Source organism: Phalacrocorax carbo, chromosome 9 (genome assembly GCF_963921805.1).
Source record: "Phalacrocorax carbo chromosome 9, bPhaCar2.1, whole genome shotgun sequence".
NCBI classification, from domain to species: Eukaryota; Metazoa; Chordata; class Aves; order Suliformes; family Phalacrocoracidae; genus Phalacrocorax; species Phalacrocorax carbo.
Window position 1 is genome coordinate 13,570,123 of NC_087521.1, and position 21,666 is coordinate 13,591,788.

A 21,666-nucleotide genomic window follows, 5' to 3' on the forward strand; every position below is an offset into this window, starting at 1 on the left:
TGTTACAATTTTGGTTTTAGCCCCTTAGGAAAGGTTACAGAGTAACCTTTTACAGATGTAAAATAATAAGTACTGAACCAATTTTGGTGCCAACATTAGCTGGTGAGTTGAATGAGGCTCACTTTGAGGCCCTATTAAGTGATGACATGTTTACAAGCCACAACTTCATTACCAAATGGGCGGGGAATTTGGCAGTAGAGAAGTCTGAATGTGTTCAAGACCAGTAAGGCAAATACACTTTAATCCTCATCTCCTTTAAGACTATAACTGCAGCAGCCTGGCTTTCTCATGAAAATGTATGAACTGGAATACAAACTCAAAGGGGAAAACCCTTACCAGCAGCCTGGCACGACTCTCCGATACATCTGGGTGAGGTCTCACAGCCAAACCCTCCTCTGTTCTCTGGGAGTCGATGGGATCCCAGGGCAACGGGGTTTCCAGCACTGAATGTCACCCCTCAGAGTCAGAAGATGCAGGCGAGGTCACAGAAGGGTGGTGCTGGCAGGATGGGGGACAGGGTGGCCACAGGTTCCGCAGGGCTTTCTCATGACACCTGGACAGCCCCTGCAGCAGGATTCTCCTGTCCACAAGCACTATAAAGCAAGAACACAGATCTTATAAGTGGCATCATTCCTCATGGAGATTTTTTTATTGTAGCTGAGTAGCTGTGCTTTTTGTGTATAGGTGTGAGGAACTTACAGGCTCTAGAAGATGGCTGTGAACTCTTCATTTCCAGAACACGAAAAGCAAATGAACCTGCCGCTCACTGGTGGTGACATGGAGAATGAGTCTGAGAAGGGCGCAGGTGCGGTGTTTAGTTACTACCAAACTCACTTCAGAAACAGCCAGAAATGGCCAAAGGAAAATCTCCAGCACTCAAGAGGGACTGAGGTTGCTGCAGGCTGTTCATCAGGTGGGAAGGCTTCCTTGCCCCAGGCCAGGCAGCAATGAGGAGAAGCGGGGTCCCAGTGCCCTGAGAGAGGAGTTGCCATCCAGGATCAGCTCAGAAAAAGTAAAATGCATCAGAAGCAGGCTTGCCAGCACTAGCTTCCAGGCAACTCCACCCAGCTGCCCCTAATTCCCACATGAGATGTTGGAGCTCAGCACCTTGTGAGACCAGATCCATTGCCCAGAAGGACAGGCAGGACATGAGGGGCAGAAGAGTTTTCTGAACCTGCTGTTGTCAGGCAGTGCTTGTACACAACAGAGTCAGGCTCTGGGTCTGCTCGCAACATTTTGGCCTGACTTCCTAGCTTAGCATAACAGTTCCTCTCAAAGTTCAAAGCCTCCTTTAGCCTGTTAGTCATTACAAATTAATTTCTTATTTTCCTTGATAATGCAACTAGTGTAAGGTAGTCAGATATGTGGGACAACTTCTCTCTTTGGTTCTTGTTTTTCTGTTTTAAAATAGAGTATAATGCAATTTATGAAGTGTTACATGATAATTTTCCCTAATGGATGTTGTAATAGATGAGATCCTTCATCAGAATATTTTCCATTGTTACAAAATGACATTTGTCGAAATATCCTTTCTTATTTTTCGGTAAAGGTAGCTCTGGGGTTTTTTTTGATCCAGCAGTAATAATGTATTGCCTATTTGGGATTAGTGCCTTTTAGATAGCTTTTCTGCAAACAAGGTTTCTGTTCTTGGCTGTGAACTCTTGAAACTTTCACTCCTTAAGTGGGATCTGACATAATTAATTACCTGCTATCAAGCCCAAACGATTATATTAAAATTAGTTTTTCTCATGGGTTTTTGACAGTATTCACTTCAAGGTAGGAAGGTAGGAAATACTCACCAGGTAGGAAATACCTGGTCAGTTAATAGTTGGTTGCCATTTTGCCTTACGTATTGGTTTAAATAATTGTGGGTAAAATGCTAGCTGAATTTGAATGACAGTAGCAGTGAGGATAATGGTATAATTGTTAATCCTACCTTATTCCAGAGGCAAAATATTTTGCATTTTCCTTGGTCTAAATTATTTATGTTAGGAGGGAGGAAAAAAATCTTTTTTTTTTTCCACAAATATCAAACCTATTTCTTTATCATTTCTCTAGAAGTCTTTTGATATCCAGTGGCATGACTTAAAATAGGAGATAAAGATTTGATACCCTTGACCAAGCTAAAGCACACACAATTTTTTTCCAAACCATAATAAACCTAATTTCTCAATTTTTCAATAAACAACAACATGTAGGATATTAATTCCTAAGTACTTTGCTTAGACTTTGCTTAGGTACAAAATCACATGTCTCATAGCTGTTTCCGCATAGATTCCTTCAACACTTAATGCTCCCAAGTTAGTATGATATAGTTTGACACATCACTGAAATAATTGATTCCTTACAGACTGTAAAAACATACTTATATTGGAGCATTTGCATTAGTATAATTTTGTCTGCATACTGCAAAATGCTATGTTCCATTTTATGTGTTGCCCCAGTTGAGCTGTTATTCTGATGTATTTCTTATGCCAGACGTTGAGAATGAAAGAAGAGAGGACAAACTTGGTACCTTTCTTTGACAGCTGAAATTCCTTAGTATATATCGATTAGATTTAATCCTGGCAGAGAAGGAGAACAATTTTTTAAAATCTTCATCCAACCTTCATGTCCATCACTGTTAGTAGTGATTCTAAGAAAAAACACTTCATTAGTTTAGCAGCATGAACTAGGACTTTGTTGCAATGTGAGGCAAAAGATGATAAACATTTTTGCTACTCCACAGAGCTACTGAAGAAAAAACTGATAGTGTGATTTATCAAATGTTTGTACAACACAAATGAGGGGACAGCATAAAGCAACGTACCCAGAGAACAGACATTGCTAACCTTGCACGAGAGAAGGGAGTTGCAGTTATCTGGATGCATCCTTGTAAACCGCACATCAGACCATGGAAAGAACACCCCTCCTAGCTCCTGGTTTGTGACTGGTACAAGCTGTGCATGAGGCAATCTGACCAGAAAGCTGTATCTGCAGCCCCAACACCTGGGAAAAGGAGAGGGTGATAAAGGAGTCTTCAGACCCATCACTTTCCACTGCATTGGTTTTAACACCAATAACAATGATTCAGTGCTTTTCATATTTCTGCTTGAGTAACAGTATTATTTTCTGTATCAGTGCCAACTACAGCTCCACAGGGGTGTAGGGAACACTTCTGGATCTACCTCAGAAGGCTCAGTCCACATGCTGCAGGATGGCTGATGTACTGGGCACAACAGCCACGTTATCAGAAGATAATGCTGGGTTTTGTATAGCATAGACAGTCTGTTCCCCAGAGTGGAACAGGATGTCCAGCATTGTAGAGCCATTAAGCAAAGAGGATCAGTGGCTACTATCATAATGTCCCAAATCTTTGGTTCTACTTGTCTCATGAGCTCTTTAGATAGGATTTAGACCTATTTTTACTGTTTCTTTTGTCTTTCTTGTGCTAAAGTAATGCAAGTAAACTCATCATTTGAACAAATAAAGTCTGGCAGAAGGAAACGGTCTTAATGTAGGAGCTGCAGCTGCAGGGCTGGTTGAAATATGGTGATGTGGATGCCAGCTGGCCAGTCTTTCCCCCACACAAATCTGCATGAACAGCCAAACTGCAAGCTCCACGTCACACATCAATGCTAAGTGACATCCAAGAAGGGTACAAAATTACAGGTCACTAGCCTGGAGCTATAAAAGGAAAAAAGGAGTAAGAGAAGAAAGTAGTAAAAGCAGTGACAGGGGATCAAAAGAAAGATTCAGAGTTGGAAAAAAGTATGTATTTTGTTATTAGCCAGGAATCATTTTGGCAAAATCATTCTTCATTATTTTGGTATGTATTTATTCCTCTTAGAAAGGAATTTTCCAAATTCTCCGTCTCTCTAACTATAAAAGAAATTCTGAATCTTAGGCAAGAGAAGCTTTATCACTTCCAGTGGGTCTGGTTACACTCAGTCCCTATGTGCAACAGCATCCAAAAGCTTTCTCTTCTGCCAGCTTGAAGAGTACTACAAAGCATTCCCAGGCTGATAGCAGAGTCAGCCAACTGTGTCCTGCCCACGCCTGGGAAAGCGTGAGTCAGTTCAGGACAGCTAGGAGGAACTGGCACGGTTTTGGCATGTAGGCTTGTAGGAAATGGACGGGGAGGGGAAATTTGCTGTTGCCTAGTGGGCTCAGAAATTGAGGAGGGAGAGGCAGCTCATGAGGAACAAAGACCTAATGCAGGAGAATTGTGAGTCCCCTGAACACGGGCTGCATGCTGGATTTGGGGAGGGCACTTTCCAAAAGCTGCCAAACCATGTCCAGTCTGCAGACCTGTAGCCCCAGTGTGAGCCAGTCCCCACACCAGGGCCATCACCACATGTGTACAATGCACAAGGAGTGGTGGGCAGGAAGCTGGGCTGGGGAAGGAGTGCATCCACAGCATGTTGAAGAGGGGCACAGTCTTTAGTGAGAGTGATGGGATGTCTTTCACATCCAGGGAGTCACATCTGCGCTGGGCTTGCATTGACAAAATGGATCTGTTTGGTTTCATGACAGACCAGAAAGAAGAGACATCCCATACCAGTGAGTCTCCGGAGTCTGTGTTACTGGCTGGTGCCTCAGCAGAGAAGGCCACACAAGGCTCTGACACTGACCTAGAGGTTGAAGGTGAATATTTTCTGACCATCTGCCCTCAGTAGCCTTTCTCCTTACAGAGCTGTACCTACCAGCTGGTATGTATCTGAAATGGCAACCCTGCCAGGGTCCTGTCAACCACACCTAATCTGGCAGTTGATAAAGGCAGGGGGGATGAGCTCTCCCTTTGACATCAAGTATCTTCCTTCAACCCCTCTCTATACACCATGACTATTCCCTTGTTCCTTCTTCTCTCCTCTAGTCTTTAATAACCAACATTACCAGACCAGCCCACTGCCTGGGCAGCAGGAGCAGCTAGCTGAAGCCAGGGTTGGAGCTGAGGCCCTGTTTGTGTACTCCTGATGAAACACTGCATAGCAATTGTGGTCTGCATGCCATAGGTTTGCCACAACTGTCTTAGACTTTTCCGGTGACTCTCCTCTTATCTCCTGCCTAGTGAATCAGTCATTTAGCTAAACAATTCTTGCACTCATTTTTCTAACAGTAGGATTTGTCCATAATTTAAGCTGAGAACTTTTTACCTTGTTATAAATGGAAGTAAAATTAAAAAAAAAAAAACCAACAACATAAGAATGCAAGAAAAAAGACATTTTTGTTAGAGGCTTCAGACTGAACTGGAAAATGGCTTTGACGAGAGGGGAATTTGTCTTGAGGTCAGACCGTTGAATGCATATAACAACATGAAGAAATATGAGCTCTAAGTATGGGGTTTGATGAAGGAATTCCAAATGTCAGGTTTTTGTGGAAATACAGCCACCAGCTGCACTGATATGTCTCACTGCAGCTGTGTCAACAACATCCAATGGCCAAGATGAGAATGCTGGGATTCTTTCTGCTGGTTGTAAGCCAAAATGTTCTGAGCTGCCCTAGCTCTGCTGGCAATATCAGCTGCGTGCTTCAATTAAGATTTTAAAGGAAAAAAAAAAGATGAAAATGTTTTTGCCTGATGTCAAGAATTCTCAATTACACCAGGAAAGGTTTAGTCACATTGCAGACTGGTGAGAAGCTACAGCAAGTCACTGGATGCCAAACGGAGAAGGAGGATACGTTAACTCTTGGAGGTCTGGGATAAAGGGATGGTGAGAATCAGGGAATGATAAGCCTTTAAGAGTAAAGCTCTACTGTTGTTGCGTAGTGTTACTCAATTTATTTAAAAGAGGAGGGAGGACACTGAATGCACTACTCATCAATATACTTTTTCTCTGTAGATCCTGAGAAGGCCTTTGCGGCCGTTACAGGTGCAGAGCTGTACTTGGAAGCATGCAGGCTGATGGAGGTGGTGCCTGTCTCACACTTTATTCAGAACTTGGCCAAGCCTTATATGAACCTGAATCACCATGGTCTAGGACCCAAAGGTGTCAAAGCCATTGCTATTGCTCTGGTGGTGAGTAGCCAGTAAGAGTGGGGCCACTGTTCTCAAGAACAATAGGCATTTTAGGCCTGGAAGTCATCACTGAGTACATAGTATGGGAGAAAAGGTCACATATCTTGCCCATAGGAGCTCTAAGCATCCTTAATGTTTCTAATCCCCTGCACAGGAAAGTCTTGTGTGGTGACTGCTGGCCTTTGCTAGAGTTACTCCCAAGAGCAAACTGATGCTTTTCCATGGGACACAAGTCCCCAGTGCTCTTAACCCCTACAGGGCCAGAGGTAGGGCTGGAGGGAGTGGTATCCCCCACTCTGGGTCTTGCATAGGGGTGTGCTACACTCACCAATGGACAGGCCAGGATGCTTGAATTGGAGCTTGGATCTGAACCTGCATCTGCAGGCTGGCAGAAAGCAATGGGAAGTCCTACCCACTCAAAACCTCTCCAAAAAAGCCTCTCTCTTGTATGCCAACTCCACTGCCATGGCTTTGCCATGACCCCTGATCACTGCTCTGCTCATGTCCTGCAACGCTTTCTGAGGTTTGGAGGAAATGTCCAGTGACTGTTGAACTGAGAAAACTCTAGCCTTCATTAATTTTTCAGCAGTTTTTTGTGTGTCTTTCTTTACCTTTGTGTCTTACCAGTCCAATGCAACCATCACCCATCTAGAGTTGGAAGACAACTGCATTCTGGCAGAAGGAGCCATATGCATAGCAGAAATGCTACGAGAGAACTCCTCCCTTCAAGAACTGGTACCCAGTCTGACATAGTTTGTTGCCAACATTATTGCTCACCAGGTTCAATCATCTGAAAGAGAACCAAGTCATTCCATTATGATTTTAACTAAATAACTGTTGTTCCCATGCAAAAATATTCACATTCTGAAAGCCATCATATTTTATGCTGCTCTACTTTTAAAAAGTACAAGCTTCTGAAAAGCAGAAGTGCGCATGTGATTGCAGTCTGGTGAGTCTGGAACTGTTCTCTTCATTAGCAGATGCGACAATAATTGCCATAACTAAGTCTTTCTGGTTCATGCTTAGCCAACAGAAGAAATGTTTTGGTCAGGAACTTTCATTCCCCGATATGTCATGGGGAAACTTTTCAAAATAGATTAAGGGAATAATGCAAAACTTTCAGATACGAACTGGTGGGAATGTTCCTTCGATCTGAAACTGGGATATTCAAAATGCATTTTTATAGGTTGTGGGATATGTGTTACACTGGAAGAAAAGATTCTTGGCCCAATGCCTATTGGTTCACTGCAGAAAAAGACCCATGTGAAACTGATTGCTGTAGGTCTATAACTCACCTATAACTCACATGTTAATTACTGTCTGGCTGAGCTTTCTCACATTGCTCATCGTGCATTATTCCCTTGATATAATGGGCCTTAAGAAGACAATAAAGCTAATTCCTTCTTTGGACTCATCCTTCATATTCTCCCTTCTTTCCTTCCAGAACATCTCCAATAACCACCTAGACACAGCAGGAGCCGAAGCCCTCGCCAGTTTGCTTTTGGATAACATGTCCTACCTTCGTGCTCTTCGCCTCTCAGGTGGGCTGTGTGTACCCAAACACTGATGGCAGTCAAGGTGAAATAACATGTGTTTCATTCCAGTCTCTCATCCTAAGAATATTATTCAGACTTACCAGCAAAATAAATCTCTCAGCTATGTCTCTGACAGGAACCCAGAGTAATAGTGGAAATCTAGATTTATAGTGATGTGATTAAATATTTGGCCAGCTCAACCTCCAGCACCTCTGAAAAGCAGTCCCTTACAAGAAACTTAGCTAATTGTTGGAATGTCTCCCATATCTTGGGGTAATTCTACTCTATGGAGTGAAGTGGAATAGTGACTAACTTCTTACGGGTTGATATGGGTTGTGATTAACTGGAGGTTCTACCTAAAAGCACAGCATCCTGTAGACCCCAGCACAGCACCAAGGGAGACACTGCTAACATACTTCTCGTCCCCAGGAAACAACTTTGGAGAAGAGACTGCACTGTTCTTTGCTGAGGCATTAATGGTGAGTTACCTGAAATCCAAGGTCATTTGCAGCCCTGGCTGTGCAACAGACTCTCCTCAATCTTGAAGCTGCTACTCACTTGGCATGATTTCACTTGGCAATGCCCATATGATTTCCTGGCATAATCCCACTAAGTGCCTCTTGCTTACTTCAGAAATGAGAGAGGCTGGGAGGACACAGAGCAGGATGGACTGCATTAACATTTTTTCAGGACAGTCGTGTGAGTCTGGCTGAGAAACAAACCTTTACGACTGCATAACAGAACAACAGAACAACAGAACAACAGAACAACATCTGGGTGACAAAAAATTTTCAAGAAGCATAAGTAACCCAACTTTATATCATTTTGCAATTCTCTAGTGAAAAGAAGATGCTTGACTTCTCTGGTTAGTTCCTGTTTCAAAGCCTCTGCATCATTTGATGCCACCAGAAGCTGCCCTGAAGCAAGGCCTTGACCTGATATCAGGAAGCCAGGGTGCAATGGTGGGAGTGAAACAGGCGCAGGAACAGAATTGCAGGATGTGTGATGTGTTGCAGGCCAGATGCAAGCTGTGTGAGGGAAGTTTGCAAAACACAAAGACCCATTGCTTTTGCTGTTTTGGGAAGATAATCACTGTGATGTTATATGCCTGACAAAGCTTTGTTTTGGGACATGCAGTGCTGCAACCTCCATGCTGATGTTCTTCCATGCACTGAAGACTTTGGTGTGTCTGATATCTGTCTATTTCATCCTTATGTGGGGCCTTGCCATGGCAGCTGGTTGCAGCTGGCTGGAAGATCTCATTGTCTCTGCACATTTGTCTCTCTGCAGGGCAATTACCAAGTGAAGGAGCTGGATCTCAGCCACAATGAGTTCTGTGAGAAGGGAGGACAGCTCCTGGGACAGATGCTTGGTAACTTGATTTATTACTCCCGCAAAGCCAGGAGTACAGGCACGGGGGGACTTGATGGCATCAGCACAGTGAACATGTATTTACTTCTCCAGCAAAAATGCCCCATGACCTAGTGGGTAGTACAAAAGACAGGCTGCCCAGATTTAGAGCTTCCTGCCTGGTCCACAGGCTCACCCTCATCACCACAGGTGACTCTAGCAACTGTGACTAATGATTCAGAACACAAATGCAGGATGAAAAACCACAGTAACAGAGCAGTCTGTGTCAGAGAGGAGAGAGCTGAAAGAGAAGTCCCTCAGGGAGTAGAAAGCAGAAAATTGCATTTTACTAAAATCTAATAGGATTAGAAACGTTGTTTGTTTTAAGCTTTTGATTACAAAGTTCAGGAGTGATTTCAATTTTTCTTAAGTAGCCTAAACACTAATGGTCTGAGCCATCGCACAGCAAGCAGCAAGGGAAACAGATTAAGAAGAAATAAAATTAAGCTGCCTATTTTATCTGTTCAGACAAAGTGAGACCCAGTGTGTGCTAGTAGCCCTGGAGAGGGAAAGCAAACAAAACAGTTACCACCTTCAGTAATCTCAGGTACTGTTAGTGCATTGGGAAAGACTTGCACGGATCTCTGACGGCTCTTCTTCTCTCAGCATGTCCAACACGCCTGCTACCACAACGGTCACAAGCCTGTGCTGTGAGCATCCAGTGTTGCTTGAGCATTTCAGTAAAAAAAATGCCCTCAATTTATTAATGCTTTCCTTTTCCTGGTTCAGTGTGTCCATGGATATGAACCTCTTTCTAATTACAGTCCATGTCTTTAAAAGATGGATTAATTAAAACTGCAGGGAAGGACAAGGCACTGTCCTCCTGCCTTGGACAAGCCTGCAGGCAACACAGAGATCAGTACTGAAACTTGTGACCTTCCCAGACAAGAAAAATCCCTCTCCAAACTTAAAGGTCTTACAGCGCTTCTCTCCTTACAGCTCATTTGAGGCAGGAGTAGCAGAGATTACTGCAGAATCTGTTACTTTTCCATTTTGTTTCTTAAAGGAATATTTTTAAGTCAGCTAAACTCACCATCTGCCTCCATCCAACCTCCCATCCATGGAAAATCTGGATCAGAAATTCTTTCTGAGAATGAGAAGCAAGTGTTGGCAGCAATTCCTACCCCTTCTAGTGTCACAGTAGACACAAATGAATTCACACATGCCCTGCCTTAAGCAGAACTTACACCGTGAGCTGTACTGTGCATGTGAATTGGCACTGGCACTTATACAGCTGGGCACAGCTACCATATGAAGCTGAATTCCTCTCTTCTCCTAATCAAAGATACGCAGAGTGAGCCTTGGTATTTTAGATGTGGCAAGGAGAACCCAGCCATTTTCACAGTAAGAAGCACAGACAGTGTCTATTAAGAAATCCTCCCTCTCTCTACCTTCCTCCTTCACAACTTATCTTTGATTAAGCCAGAAGGAAACCTGTGTTCCCTTTCTGCTTGTGTTCAACAGCCATTCTCTGTTCTTTGGGCACTGTGGACAGCAATGACTCTGTAGGTACAGGTTCTTCCTACTGCAATCAATGAAGACTGCTGCTGAACCCCCAGCAAACTTTCTCTTAGTCCCTAAGTGTGGGTCAGCAGCTGTGTCCAGACCACTACTTATGAGCTAACATCTCAGTTTCTCTCTCCTAGACAGCAACACAACCCTGGAGATTCTGGACCTGAGCTGGAACCACCTGAGGAGGAAGGGGACAGTAGCACTGGCCGCAGGTCTCAAGGTAGAAATGCCCATTTTGTGATACCCTTCACAGTGATTATTACCAGGAGCTGGTTGAAACACTGATTGGGAACTCAAATTCCTGAAATCTGAGCAGGATTCGGTAGCTTTACCAAGGCTCATCCTCCTGACAGTGGCAGTCAGCACCAGGAGAAAATCTAAAGCAATTAGTAGGTCTGGTGGCTTACATGAATGGAGAGACCCCGGTGACACTGCAGAGATGCTGGAATCATTGGGGCTGCCTGGGTGTGACTTGAGGGATGCTCCTGTCTCAGCCAGGCAAGAAAGGGTAGAGTGGTACAGAAGGTAAGCATGCAGTAATTAAGATCCCCCTTCTTTTCCTGGAGGGCAATGGTGCACTGAAAATACTCAACCTTTCTTGGAATGGCATTGGCAACGAGGGAGCACTGGCCCTTGGAGAAGCTCTCAAAGTCAATAATGTGCTGGTTCACCTGGACATCAGCAACAACCAGATCAACAATGAGGGAGCCAAGAAGCTTTGTGGGGGCCTTGAAGTCAATGGAAAACTCAAAATCCTGAAGGTAAACTGAAGCCCAGGCATGGCTGCAGGAACAAACAAAGGGAGTAGAAAGATCTGAGTCAGGAGGGACAGAAGACAGAGGTGAACTGTCTGAGATAGAACTGGAGGAAATGAGTATTGCTCTGGTTTGAAGGTGAGCAGAACAGAAGGAAATTTGATCGCATTAATTTCTTCCAGGGCAACTAAATTGCACTGTTCCCTCAAAAAATCCCCCAGAGACTGGCTTGACATAACACCATACCCCTTATCACCCCTAAGTGGTTGATTCCTGTCATGTCTCAGTCAAGTGAGAACCTAGGTATTCGACAGGTCTGCATATGTACATAAAATGTAGTTGTGAAGGTACATATATACATGTAATATGCATTTCAACCTAAGGCAAAGGTTCACACTGAAGTTTGCAGGTGGGCAACAGTGTGCCTTTCTCAGTGTGTTAATGATTTGCTAAAAAATTATTCAAGCACAGGAGAAACTGTCATTGCCACGTCAGGGAAATGCCACAGCACTACCTAAAGGACAGGATTATTATCAAGTCCTGGAAAAAGAAAGCCAAAACTGCCTTCTAGTAATATAGGGATCAATAATCCTGGAAAGGGCAAAACTGAATGACCAGCAAAGCTGGCTTCAGAGGTAAGGATTGAGAACTAATAGGCCTTCTCAATCCAAGATGATTCTCTAGGAATTCAGCTCAGAAAAGCCAGCTTGCTTATGAGCTGTATTCTCAGCTATAACTAACAACCATCCTGAGGGCCTGCAAATGGCAGTATAGTGGTTGAGGGGGATTTTAAAGCTGTTCATGTGGGCCTGTCTTTGGACATGCCTATCCTTGTAAACCACTGCAACCACACCAGTCTTTGGGAATGCTGTTTTAGATTATGTAAATAAATGCATCTGTTTGCCTTGCTCTTAACCTGGCTTGAGGAAAGGTCAGTAACTCACACCAAGGCCTTCTACGTAGGGGCACAGATTGTTTTAGGAGCTGATAACACAAAGGACTTAAAGGAGGACATGTCTTCTGCTGGCCAATATTAACCAAGAAAGTTTTCTTTCAAATAGCTGAGTGGGGACTGCACATGAAGTCCAAGGTGGGGGAGAGGTGATGTTCACACACTAAGGGATACACATGGCACTGCCAACCCCATAACGCCAAATAGCTAGACCTTGTAGACCAGACACAGTCGATCAGCCTGAGATCTGATCTGCTGTGCTGCCAAGCAGAGCCAAGGCTATGGGATATGTCCCAAGGGGCATACCCCCATCCTGAGGGACCCTACTAGCAAGCACATATTCAAATGCATCCCATTGCCTCAGCCTCTCCCCATCACATGATTGAATATGATCCACATCACATACTCCTGCATGACAGATGTAAAGGACCTGGTAAGTGGAATTTCACACAAGGAGACAGAGAGAAGCTGAGAAGGCAACCCTACTGGGAAGTTGTATTGCAGAGTTTTGTGAGGCAGAGGCAAGAGATGATGAGATAACAGTCAAATCCATCAAAAGGGATGACAGTTATTCTACAGCCCTGCTGAAGAATGGGAAAGAAGGGTCATCCTTGAGATTACAACATGCCTTCTGCCAGGCATTAAATCCTCATTCTCACCATGTCTGGATCAATCTCTCTTCTTCCACAGATGGCCAATAATCCCCTGACCATGGAAGGTGCCACTGCGCTAGTCACATCTGTCAGAAAGAACCCCAAATCCATGATGGAGGAGATCAACATCTCAGTAAGAGCTTATGTGCTGGAAAGTCTGCAGGACCATACACTATACATTTTTAGGAACTGGGTGGATCACAGAGCTGCCCCTTCCAAAACTGTTTTGAGACTTGCTGTTTGTTTAATTTATGGACAACCATTAATAAAAATAGGCTACTAGGTGACAGCCCGTCTAGGAGCCATGTGGAAATTACAGGGCTTCTGTCTAGTTCTGGAGAGAGGTGCCTGTAGTATCACCACACTTCCCTCCCTTCCATTTTGCAATAGCAAACAAGAACAAGGAGTGAATTCCCGCTGTAGGATGAATTCACTTCACCCTCTGAGCTGTCTCCCTCCAGGGTAGCCTAAGACGCTAGATACTGTGAAGTGCTTTGATACCCTACCATTATGTATGAGGAGTAGAAAATTAATGCTTCAAGGCATTGAAAGCAAAGCAATTTTATTTAAAAACAAAACAAAACAAAACAAAACAAAAACCATTAAAAGGCTGGTGTGGAAGGAAAAAAAATCAAAGAGGCCAGATCTTAGTATGCTACTCCATAGCAGGTCAAGAGCATGACACATATTATTCTAACCTCATGTGCTGCTTCTAAAATGGGAGACCCAAAAATGCTTCTGAGCTCCTGAGTGGGGGCAGGGGTTGCATTGCAGACCAACACTGGGGAGAGACCTGGGCATGCATCAGTCTGCTCCTGGCCCTCCCATCCACGCACTGGTGCTTCATGGAAGCAGTTCTGGAAGGTGTCAGGGCCCTCAGAACCCTCTGTCCACCTTTGGGAGCACCGTGATTAAAGGAAAGAGCACTTTCACAAAGATTAGGTTTGGGACTTGGAACATAAATAATATGTTCACACTTGAAACAAGCTAAAAAAAAAGTTCATGGGCAGTTTTGGAGACTCACATAAGGGGTTGTATTTAAGTTACACCTGCCTGTGTTTCTTTGTCCTCTGGTTACTGTATTAAAGAAAGAAACAAAAACAAAGCAGAATAAATAACATTCATCTATGGTCTTTCCTGAGAGTACTGAGGGCTTTCAATAGACATCATCTGAAGAACAGGCATTCCTCTAGGGCAAACAATTTTTCCTGCATAAATTAAGATCAAAGAGAATTATTTGCCAAGTCTGCAAGGAGTCAGGCCTCATTCTGCAAAGGAACACTAAAACAGGCTGTGTGGGGGTTAAGGACTTCATTACAGTACATGGGGTTCTGCTAGCTTTATTACTAATAATGTAAACAAGTCATACACTTGGAAAGAGTAATATAACTTAGCTAAACTCTGAAAAATTAAATTATTGAAATACATTTATTTAGAAGGAGGCACTCAAGAAATTTTGAGGCAAGGGGTTAATTAACATTAAGAATCTTCAGTCCAACCTAAATCTCACTATGCCTTTCTGCTTTTTAGGATTAACAGATGCTCTCTTCACCTCACCCTTCAAAAAGTCTAAATTACCTGGCATTTCACAAAATAAATGGTTAATGGCATAAATTTACAATGACATTTCAGTATCCAATCAAATGCTTGTAGGCAAACATCTAATGTGTCTGACAGGCTTCATTCTACCTGTGATGTAGGGCATCTTGCATTTCAATTCAGAGTATTGGCAAATATACAGCTCCAAAGACCTTATGCTTAAACCTTTAAGAAATTAGTAAAGGTTTTAATCTTTTATAGGAAACTTAAGGGAAGACATAAACAAAAGACTCTTCTGCCCCTTTTCCCAGTGATAAATGTTTATCTTGACTTTTAAAGAATGAATAATTAGTGTGTCTGTAAGAGGAATTTTGAATAAGGATCGTATCTAGAAACCTTTCCTTGAGTTTGACAGCACTAGCAAAGGTGAAATAATATAAAGGCACATTTTTAACAACAGTTTAATGCTTCTGACAACTTTTCTAAGCATGCCTGTTCCACACGTTCCTTTCATAATCTACTCTTTATAGGGTTTCAGCTTGCAGATACTGACTATCAAACATTTAATAGACGTCATGAATCAAAAGAGCCAGCAGAGGCCCATCTTCACCACCAGAGTACAAAAAAACCCACCATCGCTTTTCAGCTGTCCATGTGTTGTTCTTCTGGACTGTGAACCGACTGTGTCAAAGATGCAGAAATACACAAGCTAGCTCCCTCCAGGTGCCACCTGACCCCAGCAGGGTTTGTGAGGCCAGACATGGTGCTTTGGCCATGCTCCTTCTGAGGCCACACTGGTGGTCCACTGGCTTTCTCATGGGGTCACCCAGGCTGGCAAGCCTTGGAGGGAGCTGGCAGCCAGCAAAGCCTGCTAGAGCTCTCCTGTGCTGTGTTCCCAAGACTAGGACACTCTGCTAGTGTGCATAGTGCAGGGAGGTCTGAATGGCTTCTTCAGAGAGTCACTCTGCATCCATAAAACCATCGGTCCTGAATGAAAGCTAGTAAATCCAGCCAGACCCAGGCTTGATCAAGACTATCTGCGTAGTGACAGTCAAGTGCTCACTGCATGGTAGATCATAAGCTTCTAGATGGATCTCAAGAACGGTAGATCTTAAGTTCTAAAACAGAAGCTGTAAGAATGAATTGGGAGACTTTGTAAATATACTTGGGGAAAAAAATAAAATGCTTCATGCCTTAGAAACCTCCTGCAATGACAGAAGCTTCCATGAATTTCCTGAACTGCCTTGACATTTCCAACAATTAAATATATAGCCAACAAAATGCATGAACAATTCCTCTCCCATCATGGGTATGAACAAAATCATAATTATGGTTTCAAAAGATCAGTTAAGGCAAAGGCAAATTTGTCATAATTTAGATTTAGAAGAATAAATTACAGTGACACCAATATTTGCATTGATACTTTACTTTCTAGTATCACAAAACCCTAAATCAGGACACTCTGCTGCTGCCCATTCTGTAAGTACTAAACAAGAAAACTCACAGTGTGAGCTCTGAAATGTTAAGCTGTCACTACCCTGTTTGAAATCTTTAGGAAAAAACAAACATCAGGTCTGGTACTGCTGACTAGAGCTTCCTATTAGGGTTACACAATGAAATAGAGTTTTACCAAATGTTTTTTTCATCTGGAGACACCCAGATGCTTGCCATCTTTCTTATCTGGGCTCTAAAGCTACACGGCTGGAGATACAAATACTTTTAGGCCTTGGGTGTTGTTTTTTTAATTTTAATTTTTGCAGAACTCCATGGCAAGTTTTGGCCATTAACTGTTCAACTTACAGTCTGCATCTTAACCGAATGGAGAGGAGGCCCATGTAGAACTATCTCAGGCATGAACATGAATCACTTGAATAATCTAATGTAAGAGGTCTTCAGTGTAGACATTTACCTGATGAACATCTAGCTTGCATGAAGTTAATTTCTACATAAATTAGTAGATCCTTTTCTGTTTCAGACATAGGAAAAAAGAAAGAAGAACACCTGTTTAGGGCCAGGCCTCCATAGGATTCCTGAAAGTAAAGCGTAGAGATGGGAGAAGGCACCATGTTTAGGAGAGAATGGTTCATGTTGACTTTAGATGGATTTGATATTACAAACGAGTCTTTGTTGTTCTTTGGGTGTCCATGCTGACTTCGCTCTCCTTCCTCCTATGTACCAGAATGTGTTGGTGAATGAAACTTTCATCAAGATGCTGGATTTGGTGTGTCGAACACGTCCTGAACTAGATGTCCTCTATGGTGAGGTTGAAGGCTGTATCACCAAGATCCCCAAGCAGCATCCAAATCCCATGAAAGTCATTCAGGTGAGCTACTGAATTTTGGTCCATAGCTCCCCTGTACACAGTACACATCCTCCCAGCTCTTGGTGAGATAGAGGTTGGAAGGGGTAAGCTTTCTTCCAAGTGGGGAATTCAGCCAAGTTCCTTCAGAGAAGTATGTTCACGAAGACTGTCACAATGTTAACATATCTCAGTCAGTCCATATCTCAGCTCCTCAGAGCCTGACTAAGAATCCTTTGATCTTCAGGAGAAGTTAATGCCTTGTGATCTGAGAGCACTGAGGAAAAAAAGAATCTGAATAGATAATTACTCACTGTGTAAAACAAACTTGATTGGTCTCAGGTCTGACCCAAATGAGTGTCCATCCTCATCACAAGCCTGCCGCAATAGCTGACTTTCATAGAACCCTTCACTGACAGTTGTGCTTTAGCGTCAAAATTAATGTGCTTCATAAAAATAGGATATGGTATTACAAGCAAATACTGTCCTAAACAGAAATTACTTTAGCTTTTCAAGGTCTGTAATTTCTATGGATAGCAGCAGATGGTGCTGTCCTCCTTGCTGGAAGGCGATGCAAGCACTTGAGCATTGCTGAGTTAAATAACACTTCTGCACTACCAACCTTACTGTGTTTCTTAGTTGTTATGCAGATTTTTAGCTAATTGGGTGAGACTTTGCTGTAGATGTGGATTCAGATGAACTTAAGCAAAAGCTTGGGCTGTTAGCTCACATCAAACAGTGCTGCCGTTCTTCACAGCTGGTGAAGCTCACACTAGCATGCGTTGCAGTTTTTAACAGCAGTTATGGTACTCGTATGTGTCCTAATTCAAACAGACGGGAATTCAGAGAAGAGCAGCTAAAGTGATCAGAGATCTGGGGAAGAGGACTGTCTCTGCATTGGACAGCCTAGCCAAGCAGTGGCTGCTGGGATAAGGCCCAAATAACCATATGCAATTATCAGAAGAAATAGGTTTACTCCTGAGCCTCATTTCAAGGTAGGGGGAGAAGGAGGTATAACTGAGAAGAATGGGGTTAACCTGAACAAAAGGATTTTGTTCTGACAATAGGGTGGCTGCACAAGATGTTATGGACTCATGTATCTCAGTGATAGGCTGAGTAAAGGCAGGGTGACAGATGGAAGAATAGGGGGAGAGCTGGAGGCCATTATCAGTGCCATAACATAGGTTATGCCTATGTTTTATCTCTGTTTCTCTTAGAACTACCTGAAAGAGCACAACTTATGCCTCTGGGACTTTTTTAGGAATATTGACAAGGATGGAAACATGAAGATCCCTGTGGCAGCCTTCCGGAGAGCCCTGATGCAGGTGTGCCTCTGAAAGAACGGCCAGGATGCTCTTCTGCCAGGCTACTGCTCTGGGGAAACACCTCTACTGCAGCACAGCCACCAGCCAGCCTTGCTGGTGACATCGTTCAGACTAAAAGGCTAAATTTACCCATTGCAAAAGTTGAGCCTTGAATATAAGTTGAGACCCAACAGAAATGCTGTGACATCCAATAAATACTGCAGATGGCATCAGTGACAATGAATTGACTTTAGAGTACCACAGGAGCCTTATAAAATCACAGAGGTCAACTGTTTGTATAGGATATACAGGATCTTGATAGAAAATTATGTCTTACTGCTATGGGAAAGTGAAAAAGAGGCATCTGAACCCTTGCCTCTACACACTGAGTAGACAGTTCTCTTCCTGCCAAAACCACCATGGTGTTTGGGATCAGTAGCAATGGTCAGCCAGCCATGATGCTATTTTACAAAAAAATGCAAAAAAATTTGTTATTTTAATCCTAAAAGAGTGAAATTGCCTCCCAAGCACCACTCTGTGGATTTTTTCCATCCTTTCTTCCTTGCAGCAGGCTATCTGTCTCCCTATTAAATGATGGGTCCCAGTATGATATGGAGGATTTTTCTGCTTGAAAATATCCAGGTTTGCTAACATTTATCTTATCCTCTCAGCAATCAAGCATTCCACTGGATCGAGTCCAAATTGGGGAACTAGTGCGCAAGTTAGACCGGAATTGCACAGGGGTCGTGGACTATAGGTGAGTGAGTGGCTCCGCTTACTATCCTACCTTGTCTTTCTTTTTGTAATTTGGCTGAACACCAAATAAACATACGCTTATTCACTTTAGAAGGTGAAGGGACGTACGTTTTTGGCCAGTCCAATACTTACCTAAGTAAAAGGTAGATGAAATAACACCTTGCATGCTTAGAAGCCCTGTAAAGTCAAACCAGAAGTCATTTTTCTGTTTGATAAACTTGTTGTGAGAGAGCAGGGATGTCAGAGCTGAATGGCATTTTCATTCATGCTCATAACCCTGTGTGAGAAGTATCAGCTCAACACAGTCCTCCCCCTGAAGCCAGGGTAAGATTTGCAAAGACAGTGTATCTGTGCCTTCAGACCTTTTCCTCCACCCTCAGAGACTCTCATTTTTCCCCTTCTCTCTGATCTTTCTTCTTAGGAGACCTAGTTTTCCCTGGAAACCCACCTTCAAACTACAGAACTTCTCATTCTCTTGAAAGTGCATCTTCCTTAGTGCCTGTAGCAATCATGTCCAAGTTCTGAGAGACTGAGCACTCAGCAGCAAAGTCCTTGGAGGTTGTCAGTTGCTGCAGGCTAAACCACTTGTCATTGGACCCAAAATTCCCCCCAGATTTCCCATCTATTCTGACATGTGGCTCATCAGCTGAAAGCCCTATTAATCATGCCCAAATATTCCCATCCCTCAGCACATATTGATCGGTTTGAATATATGGTGTACTATAATTTTAGGGCTACAGGCAATGGGTCAGTTTTGCAAATCTCTTCACCTCTTAGCTCCCTAATGTTTTAAACGAGAAGTGAATTACTTTGTTAGATCTGGTCTTTATTCCTTCGCATACATTGGTGCTGTACTAAAAGCATCCATGCTCAGATGCTAGGCAGGCCTTAGCCTGGAATCAGAGGCGTTCCCAAGTACTTTAGGCACGAATTACAGAACTGTGGTTTACTTAAGCAAATTAAGAACCATTAAAACCCAATGGTCAGCAAAGGCTTCATTTGTTGCTATTAATGCTGCTGAGTTGATATGTGAGGAAAAGTAAATACTAATATCTACTCCTTATCTAGCTGCTTAATGCATTTTAGCATTGTAGCATGTGTGGTAGTGGTAATATTCACCTTGTAGACAACAGCCAGAAGAGTTGTGACCTTTGCTGTCCTTACTGTTCCCACCTCAGGCTGATTCCTCAAGGTCCTCTTAGCAGCTTTAAGATACCTGACAGCAAAGGTTCACTTTACTAAATTAATACTGGTTCACCTCTTTCTTTTCAATCAGTCACTTAAAAGAGCAGAAGCCGGCACAGGAGCCTGTGGAAGGGGAAATCAAGGAGGAAAAGAAGGAAGAGCCATAAAAATGAAGCATGGAGGCAAGTCAGACAGTGAAAGATTGTAGGAGTACTGGAAAAAAGCTCAGAGTGGCCCTGGGCTTGGGGAGGCCCAACACTGTGGAGTTCTAATACTCTAAATTATTGAATGTAGAAATAAAGTTGATGTTCCACTACACAGCAGGTCTCTATGCAGTCTGGTCCTTTTGGTTAGGGGCAGAAGAGATTGTGCCATTGGAGCTGGTTACCAAACCTATCTCACACTGCATGCTGACAATGCTGAACTTACTTGCAGAGGTGGAGACAAAAACCAAGAATGGGGAAACCAAGAGATTACTTTTATTACCCCCTTTTGAGGGAGAGCAGATGGACAAAGAAATTCTGATGGAAGTGCTCTACAGACAACCCCTACCAGACTTAGCAGTTCTGACACAGGGACCTTTGCAAGAGAAGGATTAAATTCATAAGAAACTACAGCTCATGTTGCTCAAAAAGTTATGGGTAATAAGAATTGTATTAAATATCTCCATGGGAAAAAACATGCTAGAAGGGTGGGATCCATAATAGATTTTAAATGGCTCAGATACTAAATTGCTTTTTTTAAACCAATATTTAAAAAAAAGGTTTCAACACCTCTTAAGAAGGAATGAAACCCTTGTATATATTAATATTTATACACAAATAGAATTTATAAAATGTAAAAATATACAGATGAGCAGAGCCACAGCAAGTATACTTTGGCATGTGCAACTGCCAATATGACTATACCACCAAGAAACTTGGAGAACTGCGAAATGTTGGCTCTTCTGGGAAGACCAGCCTTCAGTGGAAAGGAAAAGAAGCATCTGGTTACCATCTGGTAAGTCCCTGTGTGTTTCGCAGCAGAATAACCACCTGGAAATGTTTGAATTGGAGTTCAGGTGGCACCGGTGCCTCATCAGAGGTCAACATGACTGTTCACATGATGGTGTTGGTACAACTGCTCAGTAGTCATCCTCAATACATGACCTAGCTAGGCTCATGACCCCAGCAGGTCTGTGCCTTCTGATGTTGGTGACTCTCCTAGAATTTACTTGTGATTGCAGTCAGTGTCTCCTTCACATAGAGAATACATGGGGTTTTGAGATGAAGAATCAGAGCAGCAGAGAGCATTTGAGATGTTGGGTAGTTTGTACATGCAGGGTCATAACACTGTGGGGTTTTCTGTTCCTTTCCTAATCATTCCTAAAATGTAACTAGCTTTCTTGGCTGTTCATAAGCACTGAGGTGTGTTTTCATAGAAACGTACACCAAACCTGCAAGATCTTACTCCTGAACACTAAGGCTCGGGGGGAGGGGTGAGTGGTCCGTGCCCATCATTCTACAATTCAAGCTCCCTTACTCCCAAGAAAGACCTACACTCACACACTGCTCCCATACGAGGAAAGGCCACTCTGGCTGCACAGGGCTGGGCTGGTTCCCAAGGAGGCTCCTGTGGAGGGGCAGTGCCTGTGATGGCCCCACATGTCAGGCCAGCCCTGGCAGTGCAAGGGAAGTGGGATACCCCTCCCTGCAGGGCCTGACCCCTGGGGCCCGCTGGCTGTGCCTGGAGCCTGCTTTCAGCTCCTCTTCTGAAAATGACTTTGTTG

General features: G+C 43.3%; 1 protein-coding gene across 1 annotated transcript; it reads left to right on the forward strand.

Annotated features, from left to right (window-relative positions):
* The first annotated feature begins 711 nt into the window (after nucleotides 1–711).
* On the forward strand, nucleotides 712–20,065 carry LRRC74A (leucine rich repeat containing 74A). Its single transcript, XM_064460096.1, has 14 exons — nucleotides 712–805; nucleotides 4,525–4,626; nucleotides 5,823–5,998; nucleotides 6,626–6,733; nucleotides 7,443–7,539; nucleotides 7,963–8,012; nucleotides 8,824–8,905; nucleotides 10,590–10,675; nucleotides 11,022–11,216; nucleotides 12,853–12,948; nucleotides 16,534–16,677; nucleotides 17,871–17,978; nucleotides 18,629–18,714; nucleotides 19,990–20,065. Exons 1-14 carry the CDS (start codon nucleotides 712–714, stop codon nucleotides 20,063–20,065), a joined length of 1,500 nt encoding a protein of 499 aa, XP_064316166.1.
* The last annotated feature ends 1,601 nt before the right edge of the window (nucleotides 20,066–21,666 follow it).